Genomic DNA, 19,990 nt, shown 5'->3' with positions numbered 1-19,990 from the left:
ATATTGTATACAATACAGTATACTATATATATATATATATATATATATATATATATATGAGAAAAGTCCTTAATACATATTACTAATGATAATACATTTTTGATATATTTACGGTAGGAAATGTACAAAATATCTTCATGGAACATAATCTTTACTTAATATCCTAATGATTTTTGGCACAAAAGAAAATCGATAATTTTGACCCATGCAGTGTATTTTTGGCTATTGCTACCAATTTACCCGTGCTTCTTATGACTGGTTTTGTGGTCCAGGGTCACAAATAATTACAAAGAAATGGCAAGTAACATGTTTTGGAGTAAATGGGGACAAAATGCCATTTTTTTTTTGTGAACGATTCTTGTAAATCAACTCTAAATGCATTTGTGTTGCATGCCTTTGACTCTAAAAAAAAAAAGCTCTAAAAACAGCAGGTTAAACATGTATTAAACAAATATTTTCTTGTAAAAAGTATTCAAGTAATCTTTCATTTTTGGTTACAACTTAGAAAAATGTGTGTAATTCGTATAAAGCTTCAAATATAGTTTTGAAAATGATTTTGAAAAAAACTTTGAATTTGTATTTAATTATATACACACGCACGCATATACACATATTTACATATATATACATATACATATATATACACACACACGCATATACACATATTTACATATATATATATACATATACATATATATATATACACAACCTCCTGGGGCTTAAAAGTTTCTTTAGTTGTGGAATCACCTGGAATTGAAATCCCCAGTCTGTTTTTTGCTCCTAATTTCCAGGAAGATTTAAAGAAAGTTGGAAACTTTATTCAAATCAAACAAGTATATACAAGTTACAAAAATACAGACATCACCATTTCCGGGACCAAATGCAAACAATCAGATCCCAAAAGCAAACAACAAATGGTGCTAATACACACCCACGGTGTGCTGTATTGCTACTGAAAAACCATAAATCCTAATCTTTCATTTTTTCTGAATTTTTACAATATTGGTGTCCAGGAAAGCATGAGCCCAGAGACTGTATCATAAACCGTGAGTTAAGCTTATGTGCTATAAATATATAGTGCTCATAAATGGCAGTTGAGATAGTATTTGAAGCAGTACCCGGAAACAATATTCGATTCATCATGACATAAACCAATAACACAGTTTGGTTGTGAATCCATGTGTCCTTGTGGTCTCTTCATGTGTAAACCCTGTTGATTTGCATTGTTTTTTTTTCCTTTTCTGCATTCAAAACATTGAGACTGGTGAGTTTAGGCGGGGACTATTAGGGACTGTCCCCTGCACGGAAGAGGAAAGTCCATCAAAAAAGGGCTGTTATTACACAAAGCTCAGCTATCAGTACTTAATGAAAATACATTTCGTCCCCTTGGAATTATAAGGTTCTATCTGCATTCCGAGTAGCTTCAAAGTTTTTGCATTCCATTCGACTGTGTTGACAGAAGCTTTTTTTCAAATAAAAAGTCCCAAAATGTACACAACATTAAAAAATCTATTACATAATGTAAATAAATTGTCACAGAATAAGAATATGTGAATAACTCAATTTTGACAAAAATGTCAGATAGAACCTTATAATTCCAAGGGGACGATTTGCTTGTTTTTCAAGTTAGAGTCGGTATTGTATCTTGTTGGAAAGGTGTTTTGACTACTAGCTTGCCACAAGGTTTACAACTGGTGAGCTGGAAAATCTACCATCGTTGTTTTTGTTTTTTAGACACTGAAGATTTGCACGCTACTGTTTCAACTGTTTTCTTGGCAAACTCAACAATTTGTGTTTGTGATTTAACTGTAAAAGTTACATTGAAATATTTCCTATGACGTAAATGCCAAATTATTGTTTTTACTATAATTACTACGTGATTAGTTTGAAGGTGTTTCTTTTAGAGTTTGTAAAGCTTTTGCATGAACAATTATTAAAGATATTGCATAACACACACCCTATGATTATTGGTCTGGAATGTTTTTTTTCTCATTAAAAACAATTAATTAGCCTAAAATTATTGTTCTTCCAGAAGACGTTTTGCCTGTTACCTAATGTTTTTACTCTTGTGTTCTTCAAAATGTAAGCATTGTTTGATCAATTTACAGATTATTTTTTCCCCCGTCTTTTTTTAGTCTTATCAGATATACTTATGTTAGGGGATATGTATCCTTTTTTTTTGTACAGCTAAAGTAAATGTCATCAGCAGTCAAATCAAAACACAAACAAAATGTTCTTTATATATTTATCTGATTTTGTTTTGTGCCGTGTTTATTCCTGGATACCCCTCTCCTGTTTCACTTTTACAATGTTATCAAATCCCTATCTGTGTAAAGTACTCAGTGGACAGCTATAACAGAGGCAAACGTCATGCAAATGCTACTGTTTGCCTTCGCTATAGGGCATACTTTCGTGACCGCAGTTTTGCACATCCGGCATCGAGAGCACCAGCTATCCTCTCCATTCCTGGGAGGTCACTGGACAGTTTTACTAAGGGGGTGTCTACCGTCTTCCGTATAACAAGATGAGTTGCTCCTCCAGACTTCCACACTGGCAAATGGAACCGTTTCCAAGAGACAACCAGAAGACAATGAAAACTGGCCAGATGATCTTGAGGTTGGTAGACCGTTTGTGTAGGGCAAGGCTTTGTATCTTTGTTAAGAGTACAGTTATAGGCAGGTGGGTTCGGAAGCTCCTCTTGTAGGGTTTCAACAGCTGATTGGACTTTGCGTCACATGCTGATGGGCTCAAATCTTACAATCACTTCTGCTTTTAACTGAAGACCCAAAAGAATTCACCCGTCTTGTCTTAAATGAAACCTACCATCATCCAATGTGCTCTGCTGCATTCTCACGATGTGTCAAGAGCTGGTTTACAACAGGTGTTTGTAAAGTTAGAATGTGTCTAATTGTTATATGCCTCTAATTGACAAGTGCAATGATTTAGGGGGTTAAAAAGCAAAAAAGAGCTTTTGGACTTCAAGTTCAAACTGGTGTTGTGTCACTACGAGTCTTCTGTTCTTTTAACGATTGATAAAATAATGTCTTGGCGCGCACAGGCTTGTTTTTGGCACTTTTTGACCATTTTTATAAGCCCGACTTGTCACAAGGTGGAAATTAACCACTTCAGGATCATCACTAGGAAAGAGAGAGTTAGAAACAAAACAAAAAAAAACCTTGTATCTGCATCAGAGGAGCGCGGGCCAGAATGTGGGGCCACGACACGTTGCGACTTGTAAGGCAACTTAAGCTTTTGTCTCGTGCACCCCTGACCGTGGGAAGTATTTCATTTCAGAGATGTTTTAGCTCAAAAGCAAAGAACCTGGAGGCTGATGTTATCTTAGACTACAAAAGTCTGTCAGAGCTCTTTGGAAATATGTCTTATGGCTCTACATCCGAACAACAGGTAAGAATAAACTAGAGGCGACTTCTCTAGTAAGACCGACTGTCAGTTATCATCAATCATACTGTTGATTCTTCTGGCTTGTTTTGCATGTGCTGACATAAGAACTTGCCATTATAGCTTGCTTGCCATGACTCATTCACATTTAGCTTGGAGCCAAGATTAAAGAGGATCAAGAACAATGCTGTCAGTACCGTCCTTTTGTGTGTGTGTGTTTTCCTTTTTAAATCTAATGAAATATTTGAGGAAGCCTGTTTTTGAATAAAAAATCTTGTTTACAATAAGATAAAGCCACAATTCTGAGACATAAAGTTGCAATTGTGAGAAATAGTCACAATTCTGAGAAATTGTTACCTTTTTATTTACTTTGTTTTGTAGTTCAAATGAGAGATTTGCACATTGTTACATTTAGACAAAAAGACCACTATGCTTCACAAAGTTACTGCTACATGCAAAATGTGCAGTAGGCATATCATGTCATTTTTTTGTGAATTCTCGGCTTTGCTGGTTTAGGATTTATCCATCCAACTGTTGCTTTTTTTTTTACAACGTAACATTGTAACACTTGTGCATGATGAGCGTGGAGAAGCTTCGCTTTAGCATTAATCTTCACGAGTCCGTTTAGAGCTTGAGGCTGTGCCATTTTTTGACAGTCAAATCCCTCCAAGCAAATAGTTGGAATATCTCTAGAACTACAAGTGCACTTGGAAGAAGCTGACAAATTCACACTTCCTGCACCTGGTTTGTGGATCAGCGTTCCTCAACTGGGGGAACAGGAATAATTTTAGCTCCGTCACAATACGAACTTAATAGCGCAGACTCCTCGCAAGTGTTTATTTATAATGCACCAATGGTGGCAGGTTATTTGACAAGGATCGTTCTTGAGTGCACTCAGTTCCCAGGGAAAGGAGGGGGTCTTGTCCTTGGTATCTAAATCTGATTTGGGAAGACCGTATCAAGTTTGCACTTCACACTGACTGATTCGTAGCGAAAGAGCGACCTGAATTGACTGCCAATGATTATCCAAACTTTTAGTTTGTGGCACCGTCTCGCAACCAAATGCAATTCCTGTATTTTTACAGACAAAACTTTGTGTGCTTCTAGGTCAGGCAAATACATGAATAGAAAACTACGCCCATTTACCCAAACCACCGTCCTGCATGGTACATGGGCATATCACTACTTCAAAAGAACAGATTGGTCTATTGAGTTATTTTCTTCAAATTATTCAACCCAGTTTGAGCTAAGCATTCAACCTTTCTCTTGTGCCTTAACATAAATGCACGGGCTGCTTTTGTGTTTTCCGAGTGGATGAAAAACTACAGGAGGAACTGGAATCGGCCCAGTGAGTGTTCGGCATTTTTTTCCTCTGCCACGGACCATCGGCACATTCCGTTTGTATTGTTACCCTGCTGTGTTTCCTGCAGCCTATTGCTTTTGTCCATGTCATGCCCATTGTTTAAACTTCCTTTGTTCTTGCTCTGTAACAATGGGCTATATATATATACTAGAGAGTGAAACAGAAAGGGAGAGATGCATTTTCCCTCGTGTTTGTTTTATTTGGGTTGTCTTGTGTTTCTTTTGTCATGCACAGCGAAGGAGGAGAGGTGTTTATAGACCTCGGCTAATTTTGAAATCGCCTTCTCTTTCTTTCCTTCACTCCGTCCGTCTCTCTCTCCTCCTCTTGTCCTTCATTGCAGAAGGGTTTGCTGTGCTACTTGAGACGGCCAGATCCTTGATGGGCACACTAGAGTCTTGCATCTGTTTTCTGACAGTGTGTTGACAGACTTGAGCAACTTAGGATACGCACACGCAACACAAACATGCACAAATATTCTCTCCCGACACTGAGCGGCTCCTGGACCCCGGAGAAGTGGCTTTTGGTGAAAGAGTTTGAATGGGGCAGCCTGTGTCTGGGCTCTACAAAAACCCTTCTGTTCCTTATGCAAAGCAGTCAGCTGTTTTTTTCTTTCTTTCTGTGGTCTCTGTTCTTTCCAGACAGTAGCCGTACAAAACCGGAATACCCTTGTTAGTAATGCAGTCTGACGTGGTTTCCAAATTCTTCCTGCTGAAATGTTAACTTGGCTTGAAATTTTGTATGCTATGCATACTTCTGTAATGTGACGTATTTCTGGATGAAACTGAATATTTAATGAGAAAACATGTAGGACGGGACTTGATTTTTAGCTGTCAGAAATTGTTCGGATGCTCTAAAGCATCTCTATATGACAGGTGGTTGGATGGGAGGGGTTAAAAAACAAGAGGCCTTGATGACATCAGCTGAAAAGTGACATTGTTTCAGAGGCAGAGCAAATTGTTATGTTTTGGTGCAAGATTATGAAGACAAACTTGTATCTTTATTTTGATTAACATGGACTAATTAATTCTATTTTTAATTTTCTAAATGTCTTGGTTTTGTAGAATGTGTGAGCCCAGTCCACCTGCTCTTCATCCCCACGCCAAGGGCAATGTGACCATGGTGGGTGTTGGTATCAAGCTTGAAGACGACGAATCGGGAGGTAGAGTCATCAACCGAGAATCCCAGCAGTCCTCTCCAGTCAGTGATTGGTCAGTTCGGCAGCTGTCGGACAGAGATGACTTTGAGAAGTCAGCGCCCCCTAATGCACAATCTCCTTTGGTATGACCCGGAATTTTATGAAGCATTTATGTCTTGTAGGGGATGCACAATATTATCGGAACATTATCGGAATCGGCCGATAAAAGCTTAAAATGTAAACATCTGCATTGGCCCGATATGAAAAAATTATGCTGATATGCCTTGCCGATAAGACGAATAACTCTCATGTGCTCAGGGTGTGCTAGCAATAAGATCACGTCAGCAGTGCAGTCGTTCTTGAAGCAAACTTTTGCCTGAAGAGTGATTAGATTCACTGTTTCGGATCATCGCATTTAATTTGAGAATGCAAGTACAAAATGTTAAGGTTTACCACTGCATCTGTCAGAAAAAAAAAAACAGTGATTGATTGATTTATAGTTATTTTCAAAGCTTTCAGTGCTCTATAAAAAAAGTGTATTATTGTTTATTTAGTTCTAACAAGTAAGTTTATGCTCAAAACTAACCAAAAATGTAAAATAATTTGTTTATAATCTCGGCACAGGAGAGACTTGGTGTTGTTTCCAAACAAAAGGAAATACATAGGCATCGGCTATCTGCCAAAATGAGTTGAAAAATATCAGCATTTTAGATATCTGTATCTTGTTAATGTCTTGTTTTATAAATGAAAGCCATTGGATTTTTCCCCATGTTTTTTTTTTATTTTTATAAGATAAGATGAGCTCTATAAGATTTCTATAGTGAGTATTTAACTTCATGGTCCCTGTGTTCTTCAGGAGAGTTCTCCCAGTAAAGAATCAATACGATCATACATATCTGCCAGTCAAGATGGAGGCAGCAGAGCTCATGATAAGACTGACAGCAAGCCTAATGTCAGTGAGGGTAAGTGCGACGATTTCTTTACAAAAACAAGGTCTTCATGGAGTGCTAATTAGCATATTCGCACTTGGTCCATGGCATTCATTGTGTTCCAATGTTTCAAGGCTGTTGTTTTAGAGTAAAAGAGGTTTTTAAAAGTTTTAATTTTGATGGAAACCCATGCAAGTGGTTTGCCCATGTGTTTCAGCAATTAGGATGCCATCGCTATTAATACAGTCTACATCGAGATGATCCAAGTCCCTCATTTGTTTCAAGTTCTGTGAAGCTTTTCAGTGATTTCATTTGAATGATGCATTTAACAGCCCTTGTGAAATGCTCATTGGTATTTAAAGAGTCTTTGAGTGTTTTCTCAAAAGGATTTCCTTTTGTTTTCACCCATTTCACCAATTCGAAATTGTTTAATTTTCTTTTGGTATAATTGGGGTTTTAAGCTCAAGGATTTTCAAGGAAAAATGAATTTTCTTCTCTATTTGCCTCTTTATTTAACTACATTAAGGACCTTCATTATATTAAGTACATTATAAATGTATTTTGTATATTGTTAAATATATTAAATTAATATATATATATATATATATATCATGAAAGAAGAAAACAAAAAAAGAAAAAATATGAATGCAAAAAAGTAAAACATTTACAATAATTATTGCAATAAAATTTTGATTATACTTAATTATAATTAAATATACTTCATAATTAACTGTAAAATAATTTCATTCAGAATTCTGGCACATCAGTGTAAACATTTCAAAACGATACTGACTTGTTTGGTTCTTTCAAGAGGATTTCAACTAAACGTTATCCTGTTGGACGATGTTACTGTGACAATAAATGCATAAGCATTATTCATTACAAAAATGTTCAATACACAACAAGTAAAAATGGTTACGTTGTAAGGCATCAGAACACATGTATGTGTGTAAGATGGGGGAAGCGTCAGATTGTGTCACACTGGACACCCTGCACCATCCCACCATCCTTACTGTCGAGTCCTGTTCTTCTTTCTTTGTATTAATCTCAAGAGCTTATGAATATATGAATTTTCTCTAAACGTCCCAAATTTTCCAAACCAAAAGGTCTGAAAAGCACGGAAATGAATTTTGGAATTTATTAAAATCCCCACTATCTCTTGGCCTTAACCTCTATTGTGGACGTCTAAGACCAGCCGGTAATTCCCCTGAAGAATATCTTTCTTATTAGAAGCTTAGCATGTTGTCACGTTGTCTTAATCTGCCATGGCCAGCTCCCGTCTCCCTCGCGCTCATTAGCATGGCTCCTCTAAAGCGCTGACCTCCCGAGTGTGACAGGGAATTTAATACCAGCCGCCATTGGGGAAATGAATTGTAACACTCCTGATACCGATAATAAAATGAACAGTAGGTGAGCAGAGGAGTGCAAACGGCTGGACCGGATGAATTGGTCTGACCTGACTGTAATGAGTCTTCTCTAACTGCTGAGGGACAGAAATATGTTGCTGCCATGGCGACAGCTGCATTGCATTGTGATGACACAGCTGTTTGTGTGTTCCAAAGCAAATGTGACTCGAGAAATACTTTCACCAATAGCAATGACTCGGCAGTGCTGACAAGCCAGACTGTTTTGGCTTGTCGTTTTTTTCATTCGAGCTTTGATATGCAAACTATAGAATAACAAAAAGGTGAAATCCTTACAAAGCTGAACAAATCTTAAAATAACCTAGGATGTACATATTTTGTAACTTAAAAAAAGTTTTCAATATCTACAAAAATTGAACAACTGTATTCAATTTACAATCAATTTAATTTTAATCTAAATTAGATTATTAAAACTCTAATAAGAATAAATATTCAGTAAAATAAAGAAAAATACTAAATAGAATAAAAATATAATTTTTCAATCTATAAAACGGAACAGCTTTATTTTACTTAATTATTAATTAAAATTACATTCAATGACTTTTTAATCCAAGTTTTATTATTAAAAATCTAATGTTAATAAATAAAGTAAAACCTAAATATATATATATTTTAAAAAAATGTAGTGTATTTTTCTTTTACAGACATCTTTTGTCCAGCGGTTTTAAATAAAAAAATGTAAATAATTGAATAATTAAGTTATTTTTGCATTGTTTGTTGAAAAATTTTTTTTTATGCCCACTAATATATATATATATATATATATATATATAAAACAAATATAATAAATATATATTTTAAAAAAATGTAGTGTATTTTTCTTTTACAGACATCTTTTGTCCAGCGGTTTTAAATAAAAAAATGTAAATAATTGAATAATTAAGTTATTTTTGCATTGTTTGTTGAAAAATTTTTTTTTAGTGATGCCCACTATTGAAAAGCTTCTGAATACGGACTGGAAAGAAAAGTTCTTCGGGAAGGGTCTTCAGGGCAGTGTCAACCTGAAAGGTGAATTTATGTGTTTATATACTGCACATAGATGCACTTTGTCATGCAAATCATCAAATGGAGCAACCATATAGTATTGTTTCTGTGCGTGATTGGTGTTTCCATTGTGATTCCATTGTGGTTCATCTCACATTTGTGTTTCACTGACATCTTCCGCCTGACCACCAGCATGTGCGTATATGTGTTTACAGGAACCCCAGAGAGTCTGGCAGAGAAGGAGCTTCAGTTGTTGTTGATGATAAACCAGCTCTCTGGTCTGCGAGAGCAGCTGCTAGGAGCTCATTCTGAGCAGAGGAACATGGCCGCTCTGCTGCTGGAGAAACAGCAGCAACAGATGGAACTGGCAAGGCAGCAGCAAGAACAGGTGTGGAGACAAAAAAAAAATTGAGCAAAAAAAGTTTAGGAGGAACTGTGCAAAAAAAAAAAAGCAGTGTTATTTGGCTATGCATGAATTAGTTTGGTTTCTAAATGCTGATTCTCTGTTTAGATCGCCAAACAGCAGCAGCAGTTGATACAGCAGCAACATAAAATCAACTTACTGCAGCAGCAAATTCAGGTGAGGTTGAATGTCACGATTCAAAACTTACATTTTGGGTGAACTGTTCCTTTAAGACTATTTGGACTGTGAAATGCAATATAATGTGACTTAAGGTGTTTTCTGTGACCTTTGACCCAGCAGGTGAACATGCCTTATGTTATGATCCCTGCCTTTCATCCCAATGCCCAACCGTTGCCCGTCACCTCTGAGGCCCAGATGGGATTGCCTCGGCATCCCATTCCCTGCAAACCAGGTGAGCTTCACCAAACCCTCAATAGCTTCTTCAACTCACCTCCCATCGCCAAATGGAGTGAATTGTTTGCACATTCTGATATATGCATGAAAGACCTACCTATTGGCATATTGAGCAATTGTTAGCTTTTACAATAAGAGTCTGTTAGGGCACAGGATTCAGCCATCTGTTATCTTCAGATGGATCAAATAGCATCTGTCAAAAATCCCTAAATAATTGACTTCAAATAATATCCTTTGTCAGTTATTTGAAAAACTTGTTTGCTCTTGCGCTTTTCAGCACAAGCTTATCAGCTGTGGTTTGTATTTTTAGTTAATAAGTAGTCTGAATTGAAAGAGTTAATACTTGCTATTCTAGAAATGTATTAACTGCAAAATAACTTTTTCCTTTTCTTAATGCATGTTCGTCTGAAGGTCTGTTCTGTAATATAAGTAGTTATTGCATGATTTGATGGTTTTGCTCATGTCTTTGGTCCACTTAGAACGAACTTTAGAAAGAAAGACTAATTGAAACGACCGCCCGAGTGAATTCCTTGCACAAACCCTGAAGAATGGCTCAGGGTTGGCCATTGATTTAGAGTGTATATTGATCACGTAAAATACAGAGCGGGTTCTTTGCATTGACGTCTGTAATGTATGGCACTGTGCCCTCACTCAGTTAAAAGACTCTTGTGAATGCACAACTTTGATGCCTGCATGCATGTACTCATTTAGCTTAGAAGATGAAGGCTAGAAGGAAAGAACAGGGAACAATAGAACAAGTGTATGAGCTAGTCGGCTACCAGCGTGCTTGACACAATTGAGCCGCCTTTGTAAAGAAACCTGGAGCAGAGGACCAAGGACGCAAGTGAATCTGAGCTCAAAGACTTTATTCAGCTTAATAAGAGATGTTCTCTGGCGATAAACACTTTTAGAAGTTTTTACCTTAAAGTTAGACATGATTGACCTGAACCTAGCCTGATAGCTGACCAGGTCCCATTGGGCTTGGGTTTGGTAGCAGATCTCTAGCATGTTCACTGACCATTTACGCATATTTGTAAATTAGGGTGACGTTAGCTAGAGTAGTGTCCAAAAGTTATGTTCAGCCTAGGAAAATGGACATCTTCACCATTATTCAAACATTTTATTATTAGGGATTTTGTAAGCATATTGCAAAGTTGTGCTTGGATCAAAAACAAGGGAGAACCAACAAAATATTAATAACTGATTATATTCTTGTATTCCATGTATGCTTTATTTCCTGTGAGCCTTTTGTTTTTCTATGCATTTTTTAATCTTGTAGGGTCATTAAAAGCAAATATTGAGAAATATCCAGTCTCTGGACATCATTTTTGGCCACTACTGTATATAAGAAATTCATGTAGTCTTACGAAAAGCGTTGCCTTCATTGCTGAGTCGCAATTTTTCTGCTGTCAACGATACATTCATTAACAGGCATAAAACAAACTCCACGGCCAGATATAAGACTCCAGTGTTGAATGACTTGCTCCCCATCAACATTTTAATTATATAATTGTTTCTTTTCCAATTCACTTTTGAAATATAAACATTTAAATGGTGGCTGTCATAGCTTATTTTTTTTAAGACAGATTTATTCAAAAATACTGTACTAATAATATGAGACATCACTAACAAGTTAAATAAAAAATAAAAAATATAAGGAATAGTGCATTTATTAAAATGTTCCTCTCTAGAGTTATTTTCTTCTGCTAATTAACAAGTTAAGGTCACTGAATGTCTTTCCTGAGGTAAATGTAACGTTACGTGACATTAAAGGGATAGTTCACGCAAAAATGAAAATTCTGTCATTAATTACTCACCCTCATGTCGTTCCAAACCCGTAAGACCTCCGTTCATCTTCGGAACACAAATTAAGATATTTTTGATGGAATCTGACAGCTCTCTGACCCTCCCATAGACCGCAAGGGTACTACCACGATCAATGTCCAGAAACGTAGCAAGGAGATCGTTAAAATAATCCATGTGACATCAGGGGTTCAACCGTAATATTACGAAGCTACGAGAATACTTTTTGTGCGCAAAAGAAAAAAGAAAAAAACGACTTTATTCAACAATTCGTCTCCTCCGCGTCACCCCGTAGCGCCATTTTGGAGAGTATCCACTGAACGCAAACAGCGTATGTTGTTCTGTGTCAGCCGCACCACACGGATGTGTTTTCTACGTTGTTTGTGCTTTGATTTGAACGAAAACAACGCATCCGTGTGGTGCGACAGAATTTTCATTTTTGGGTGAACTAACCCTTTAAGCTGTTATATTGACATCTTTTTGCGGTTGAAACAATGATTAAGCGATTACATGAGACACGATACATTTCAGTAAGTTGTACTGTTTCTTTAAACATACTTTCTGATGTTGTTAATGTTTGTTTTTAGTGGAATATCCCTTGCCGTTGCTGCCCAATCCACACTCCACTCCAGTCAAAAGGTCCAGTGGTACAGTCTTTCGCCAGGTACCATTTCTTGCAGGTCATCTCAGATGTTTCACTTTGTTGTATTCATTTGTTGATTTGTTAGTGAATCTCACAATGACTTTGTGCTCCAGGATTCCAGTCAACCTCTCAACCTCACGGCTAAACCCAAGACCCCAAGTCCTCAGGCACTGGAAATGGCCCACTTGCAAGCAGGGTACCGAGCCAGAGATCTACCCCATAGTCCTACTCGATCTGCCCTCAGCCTGAGTAGGTGACACTACACCTCACTGCCAAATCTAGTCTCCAACATGCTTTGCTTGGAAGGTTGAAGCCATGCTTAAGCCGATTTGACATGTCGAAATATTGTTTTGTTACAACTGATCTTGCAACTGCCTCTCAACAGCAGAACTGTTCAGTAGATTTAGACTGTGACTGTAAATTTCTTTATTACAGTTCCACAAAAAGTTCCACAACTTGGTTGTGCAGCCAGGTGTGTCAGAATATCTTTACTTGTTTATGAGTCAGACATATCCACTGTGGTTTTCCTGCTGTGCACTCATGACATTGTTTGAGAGGGAAGTCCTTGAGGTTCACATTCAAAGACCTCTCTGCACCCTATTAGAAAGGGCCCATCGTAGGGGTTTCCACTGCCAACATACTTCTATCCCAAGTATTACTGGCAGTTGTCGGCAGTTCAGAAAAACCTGTTCCCCCTTTGAACCAGCCCCTGAGAATGTGTCAGCACCTCAGACGTGACTGTTTGTCTTAAGCCTTTGGACCCAAGACTAGGGGCTCATCCGGGATGGGATCATATTCTTGAGATCGAGCCAAGTGCTTTATTTGTGCATCACAAGACGGAGAGCGATAAATGTATCTCTCTCTTGACCTTGTCTAAAGTTTCCTTTCTCTCTCGCCCTTTCGTTCTTCAGGCTTCTTGGGAGAGGGTGATGTTGTGACACAAGCCATTCATGATGCCCAGCAGCTGTTACGTGGAGGACAAGGCCTGATGGGCCGTGAGAGGGACAACAACACAAGGCTGGTGAGTCGACATCTTGGTGCACACAAACACGCTCTCACATACTCCACACCTCAGTTGCACAGCGCGCAGGCACTCAGTAAGCAGCATTGGCAAAACGAAAAGAAGAAACTTTACCTCAGCAACATCTTAAGAAAAAGGTTTGTTTGACTTTCAAACAAGAATGGTTAAATTAAATAGTTCAAACGGATTCAGCTGATGGTCCTGGTAAATCAGTTAAATTGTCTGAAATATTCAGCTACGGAGCTAATGACGTTGTGTGCAAAATTTGCTCCGAAGCTAAAATCCAAGGAGAGTTTTCCACCGGGAAAACATGGACAGAGTGGAAACTTGACTAACTAAAACGGCACTTAACACAAAAATGTCACACTGATGCTGTGAAAGTATCGTATAATCGAAAGCATGGAACTTCAATTAACCAGCTTCTCGAGGAGAAAAACGTATTGACTTTGCCAACAGGAACAAGTCAAACCCTGAACAAATCAAAATATTGATCGATAACGTGCTTCTTGCAATCACAATGAATGCGTCAATGCTGTCTGTTCAAGAAATTCATAATCATCTGGCAAAATATGTTAGCCTTCCCGACAGCTGGAGAAGTTAAAACTATGCATTTGAATTTGTGGAGTCAATTAATGCAGTTGTACAAGCTGAAACTTTAGAAAGTGTGAGAAATGCCCAAGTCCACACGCTGATAGTCGACGAAAGCACAGACATTACAGTGCATAAAATGCTGGTTCTTTACATTAAGTTTAGGGAACAAAATCAAGTCACTTTGCCGGGATCATTCAGCTGGCAGGATGCAGCGCCCAGCATATTGCGGATGCAATAATAAAGTTCTACATGGATCACCGACTTGATTTGCAGAAAATGGTCATGTTAACGTCTGATGGTACATCTGTCATGTTAGGTAAACATAATGGAGTCACTGCAATACTGAGACGGCAAATACTGCACCTTACAGAACAGCATTGTGTTGCTCATAGGGAAGGTTTGGGAATTGATGATGCTTGGAAAGGTGTGTCGTTGATGAAGGAAGTGGAAACACTTCTCAGGACAGTATATTCACTATTTAGCAGGTCTTCTGTGAAGAAAAGCAAATTTGATGAGTTGGCAACCGTTTTAGAAGTGGATTCACTGTCTTTCAGACCTCTGAATGAGGTTAGCTGGCGGTCTCGTTACCAAGCTGTAAATTCGTTTTTTGTGGAATTACAGTCTGTTAACAGAATACTGCACAAAAGAAGCTGACAACGACGACCCGGTTGCGAAATACTGTCTCAAAATAGTGACCGATCCGTCCGATCCATTACTGTGCTTGGAGATGTGTTGGAAGAACTCGCTCAGCTCTGTAACTCCTTGCAGCGAAGCAATCTTACCATCATTGATGCTCATTGCTTTGCCAGAGCTAAAATAGAAAAATGTCGTTCTCAGTATCTTGGACAGCATGTTTATTGGAGCAGCTGAGTGAACAAGCTGTTGGAAACATGTGACAGTGCCATAAATACAGCGGACATTATCCTGTTTGTCCACATAGTGTGTGTATGCTTCTTGATGCTCGATTTCCTGAAGGTGAGCTCAAAGAATGGTCTGCTTTTAGCCTAGAGACACTGGATTCAACACTTGATTTTGATCATGGTATAGATTATGTAACCAGACTGACAGAGAAGTTCCACGCTTTTCTGAAACAAACAGACGAGGCTGCCACCGAACGCATCTGTAATCAGTACAAGGATTTCAAGTTCACTGTCAAAACGAAAAATGGGAGCGCTGCAGACATTTGCTGAAATGGTAACCTGGACATTAAAAAGTGAGGAGTTCACTCAGCTTGTACAGCTGATTGACATTTGCGGGACATTCTAAGCGTCTAGTGCAGACTGTGAACGCGGTTTCAGTCTGATGAATCGTATCGAGACAAATTCAAGTAACCGACTTCAGACCACCCACTTGGATCAGCTGATGAGAATCTGGTCTGCACAAGCAGAGGGCCCAATAAATTTGGACAAGGTCTACAACCACTGGAAAGGGGACAAGGACAGACGGGAGAGGTTTTAAGGTAGGCTACAATATTAATAAATACATAAATAGTAAAAGTTTATTCAGTTACTATGTGCAATGTGTTTGACTTGGACAATATTTTTACTCTTTACTCGAATAACAATTTTAATAATCCTTAAATATTATAATGTATAAAATATTAATTAGTTGACTAAAGCTTTACACTTTTTTTAAAGGGTAGATTACTATTTTGGTGTATTAGTACACACAAGCAGAAATAAGCACAAACAGGGGAGTGCATACCTAAACAATGTCTATAATTGCTGAAATAAAACAGGCAGATTTTTTTTTTTTTAATTGTGGTGCTTTTGTGTTTTTTAGACGCTGTTTTGAGAGAGGCCTTCCACAGACCTGCAGGGCCAGTCAAGAAATGACTGATGATGAAGCACTATGATGTTGTTGTGTATATGGTTTTATTAAAATGTGGTTTAATAAAATGTGTTTTGTTAAAAATATTGTACTGTCATAGTTACTGTTAAACAGTTGATAGAAGGGACTAAGTCATCAATCAAACTATAGCATAGTTAACATGCCCTCTTTGAGTAGACTATATCGTCACCAATGATTTTTGCTCAAGTTGCTCAGTTTTAAAGTTTGTGCTCGGAGAAATATTTACTTGCTCAGTGCCGAAAAAAATTAGAGGTAACATTGTTCCTCGGCGGCACCTGGGGCCCACTGTTTGTCACTATTGGTCATGCTTCAAGGCCGAAGCATCAGGGCAACTATCCATTAATGGCCCACACTTGAAGCGCTCCTCTTTCAGAACACCCACTGTGTTACAAGAGAAGAGGGGCGGTCAGGGTCAGCGATGGATATTGGTTTACAGAGGTTCATGATATCGGTTAAACAAGGGGTACATTCCCCTTTCAGCCAAGAACAGCTGCTTTTAGAGTCCCACCGCAACTTGTGTGTTCACTTGTTTGAGTACGTGGCAATTGCGGAACAGACTCGAGTCTCCGTAGACACCTGTTGCGACAACCACTTTGTTGCTCCTTTTGAGTTCAGTTTAACCGCAGGGAGATATGACCGTGATTTCGCCTTTGTTGTCAACAGGGTTTTGAAGCATTCCACTTAAACCTGTTTTAACAGCTTGACATTTGTAGAACTGGTAGACAGGCGACAATGCCGATGCATTTGAAAGGGAGAGGAATATAGCTCATTAATGTTTGAATTTCAAAATTATATTTGACAACCACAAATGTCTCTAGGGCTCTTTATGTTTCTAAGCATAGGTGTGGCTGAGATGCTTTTGTAATGTTGACCAGCTTCTGTAGCATCAGTGCTAACGTAATCTAATTGCTGTGCCAGCTGGATGCAATGATTACTGATGAATGTTTTTATATATGTCTTACATAAGCTGGATTTGCATCTGTCTGTCTGTTGATTGATTATAAGGAGGCGTCTCGAGAGCGGATGGATGATGGACAGTCCTTGCGGATGAATGAGGACCACCTCACCAGTGACACTGAGGGTATGTATGGGTCACAATGGTCAACTATCATTTTTTGCGTTTTTTTTTTTTTTTGGCATTACATTAATTAGCATGCTGTGCTTTAGCTGTAGTCAGTTTACATGGGAAAGTCTATAAATTATTTTTTACGTTGTTTCTTGAGTGATGATGTGTCAACTTAAAGATCGCTTGCATTGTGTTCTATTCTGTTGAAAACCACTTTGATCTCATGTAAACGCCCCCTAAGAAACCTGTCTGATCACCTCATCCCAATCTAATTATATATGGCTACTAGTTAAGACAGATTAGTTTAGTCGTTCAGGCAACCCTCGAATAGTTCATTATGAGATCTGTAGTTTTGCATGTCACTAGTATGTGTGCTAATTTTTTCAATCAAGAAATTTCAGTTGATCACTTGAATTTTAGCTTTGCGTGCTTTTCTGATCAAATAAACAATTGCCTTACGAATGCATATGAATTTAGGACTGTTCCTAATACAATAAAAAACCTTCTTTGGCATGCAGCAAACACAAATGCCACCTGCCTGTGTAATTGCATTTGGCTGCAGGACGTGTAGTCAAACAAAAGGAAGTTATGTGTGTCTAGGCTGATTGTTTTGTTTTTAATCTTGTTGTTCCCAACAGGGCAGATGGCAGTCTCTGGTGTGGGAAGCTTTGGTGAATCCCGGACTCCCTCCTCTGGCCACATCAAACGTCCCATGAACGCCTTCATGGTGTGGGCCAAAGACGAAAGACGGCGTATCCTGCAGGCGTTCCCAGACATGCACAACTCCAGTATCAGCAAGATCCTCGGTAAGAGAGATTGGAGCTGCTGCTTTAAAAAACATTCGTTTTGGCAAGACATTTTCATTTCACTTCTAGTGAAAGTTTATTGATAGTTAGTAAACTTATTAATAATTAGCATGCATATTATTAGCATATTGGCTGTTTATTAGTGCTTATAAAGCACATATTAATGCATGACCATATTCTACATCCCATAAACATAACTACTACAACTACCTTACTTACTATCAATAAGCAGCAAATTAGGAGTTTATTGAGAGGGGAACCTCTTAGTTAATAGTAAATATGTGTTCCCTAATCTAAAGTGTTACCAGTTTAGAATTAGTAGTAATATTTTAAAATTATTAATGTTTCATGAAAATAAATGATTGATACAAGTTTGACAAGTGACTCTAATTTGCAAATTGTAATTGTTGTACTTAGTCTTTCATTCTGCCCAACGATTATTAGGATTATAAGCACATTATGTTAGCTTTGTCCATCAAAGTGTTTTTTTTTTTAATGTTGCTGTCAATTTTTTCACACTTTCCATCAACGAAATGAATGCTCTAGTGACTATAATGTCTCTAATCCTTCCTCTTTGTGAATTCCGAAGCACCTGTTCTAACAACATTGTCCTCATTGTTGTATTATTATTTCATCTCTTCTACCCCTTTATCTTTTTCTTGAGATCAGTTGTTTATTGTTGGGATGGGCTGAGGGGTTATGGGAACGGCTAATCCTACAGTCACAAGTGTTGGTGTTACTCTGTAAAACATGTTTATATTTTCAAACATGTAACTTACTGTTGCCCCCTGGAATGGAGAGGAGGACAGAAGGTCTTAAGGGGATGAAAAAGGGGTCACACCAGGGCACAAACAGCCACCTGGCTCCAGGGGTGACAGGAAAACAACACCCAAAACTTCAGCCCCCTCATCCCTTGCTGCACCTCTGCCTTCCTCAGTTCTTTCCTTTCACAAAACACTTGCATTCCATTCCATTGTGGTGACACTGACACCCTCCTGATTCAAGCTTTTTTCTCCCCCGGAACATGGCCCGCAGCTCCTTCTAGTACACGCCTACATTTCTGTCAGTTTGCTACCTTTTTAGCCCGCGGCACACTTTAAGAGAAGGCAGCGTTGCACGCATACAGTCAGTAAATCAAATTCTTACGATGTCAAATATTTGCAACGTAGAGAATTAGGTCAATGAATTCTACAGTTCACTGATTGTCTTTTTTTTTTTTTGCACTACTTTGTACTTTTACTCTGATTTCTCTCTCACTTCCCGGTTGTTGTGGAATTTAAGTTTTCACCAACTCTCAAAAAAAACCCCATTGAAAAACCTGCTCCTAACGCACTGTGACCAAAAGTACGTGGAAACTTACTTCTAATAAACTGGTTCAGTAGCTTTCTTCATTACTGACAGGTGCATAAAATCAAATATACAGCCGTGCAACCTCATTTTTTACTGAAATTGAGTGTATCTTTATTTTCCAGTATTATCTAGTTAAAAACATTCCCATGTGAGTGGATTCTGTTAGGACAAGCTCCCATGATTTTGACATTAAATGTTCAAGCACATGGGTGTATTGTTTAAAGGGATAGTTCTCTCAAAAATGAAAATTTGATGTTTATCTGCTTACCCCCAGGGCATCCAAGATGTAGGTGACTTTGTTTCTTCAGTAGAACACAAACGAAGATTTTTAACTCAAACCGTTGCAGTCTGTCAGTCATATAATGCAAGTGAATGGGAATCACGGCTTTGAGAGTAAAAAAAAACATACACAAACAAAACCAAATTAAACCCCGCGGCTCGTGATGATACATTGATGTGTAAAGACACGAAACGATTGGTCTGTGCAAGAAACTGAACAGTATTTATATAGTTTTTTTTTTTTTTACCTCTAATGCACTGCAATATCTGAACTGTCCTGAGCGCCAGCCGGGGCGTGACGCGTCTTCTTCTTCTTGCTTTTTGGCGGATCGCAGGCTTATAAGTGCATTACTGCCACCTATCTCTCAAATGGACCATTGACACGCCTAATTGAGATTGTAGATAGAGTGTCAATAGTTCATTTGAGAGATAGGTGGCGGTAATGCACTTATAAGTCTATAAGTCTTATAAGTCAATAAGAAGAAGACGCGTCAAGCGCCGGCTGTCGAGGACGCGCTCAGGACAGTTC

At 38.2% G+C, this 19,990-nt stretch overlaps 1 protein-coding gene and 1 long non-coding RNA gene across 4 annotated transcripts in view; one reads left to right on the top strand and one right to left on the bottom strand.

Annotated features, from left to right (window-relative positions):
- LOC107751191 (transcription factor SOX-13-like) overlaps nucleotides 1–19,990 on the top strand; it is a 32,556-nt gene that overhangs the window by 9,695 nt on the left and 2,871 nt on the right. For 2 of the 3 annotated variants that reach the window (XM_016566840.1, XM_016566841.1), the window contains exons 2-12: nucleotides 5,824–6,040; nucleotides 6,754–6,859; nucleotides 9,172–9,258; nucleotides 9,450–9,622; nucleotides 9,746–9,814; nucleotides 9,935–10,049; nucleotides 12,442–12,518; nucleotides 12,611–12,746; nucleotides 13,409–13,518; nucleotides 16,966–17,041; nucleotides 17,665–17,832. In XM_016566840.1, the coding sequence (XP_016422326.1) occupies nucleotides 5,825–6,040; nucleotides 6,754–6,859; nucleotides 9,172–9,258; nucleotides 9,450–9,622; nucleotides 9,746–9,814; nucleotides 9,935–10,049; nucleotides 12,442–12,518; nucleotides 12,611–12,746; nucleotides 13,409–13,518; nucleotides 16,966–17,041; nucleotides 17,665–17,832 (1,333 nt within the window). In that variant the 5' untranslated portion in view covers nucleotide 5,824. The remainder of the gene's footprint in view (nucleotides 1–5,823; nucleotides 6,041–6,753; nucleotides 6,860–9,171; nucleotides 9,259–9,449; nucleotides 9,623–9,745; nucleotides 9,815–9,934; nucleotides 10,050–12,441; nucleotides 12,519–12,610; nucleotides 12,747–13,408; nucleotides 13,519–16,965; nucleotides 17,042–17,664; nucleotides 17,833–19,990) is intronic. The other variant, XM_016566842.1, reaches the window with a different exon arrangement.
- Nucleotides 12,405–19,990, bottom strand: part of LOC107751193 (uncharacterized) — a 12,259-nt gene continuing 4,673 nt past the window's right edge. The window contains exons 2-3 of the long non-coding RNA XR_001641215.1: nucleotides 12,599–12,604; nucleotides 12,405–12,415 (exon numbers count right to left, since the gene is read on the bottom strand). This is a non-coding gene — a long non-coding RNA (uncharacterized LOC107751193). The remainder of the gene's footprint in view (nucleotides 12,416–12,598; nucleotides 12,605–19,990) is intronic.

This window comes from Sinocyclocheilus rhinocerous, unplaced genomic scaffold, assembly GCF_001515625.1.
Source record: "Sinocyclocheilus rhinocerous isolate Xijiao unplaced genomic scaffold, SAMN03320098_v1.1 scaffold362, whole genome shotgun sequence".
Taxonomy (NCBI): domain Eukaryota; kingdom Metazoa; phylum Chordata; class Actinopteri; order Cypriniformes; family Cyprinidae; genus Sinocyclocheilus; species Sinocyclocheilus rhinocerous.
Note: the sequence above shows the minus strand (reverse complement) of the source record. Positions and strands in the feature narration are given on the sequence as shown.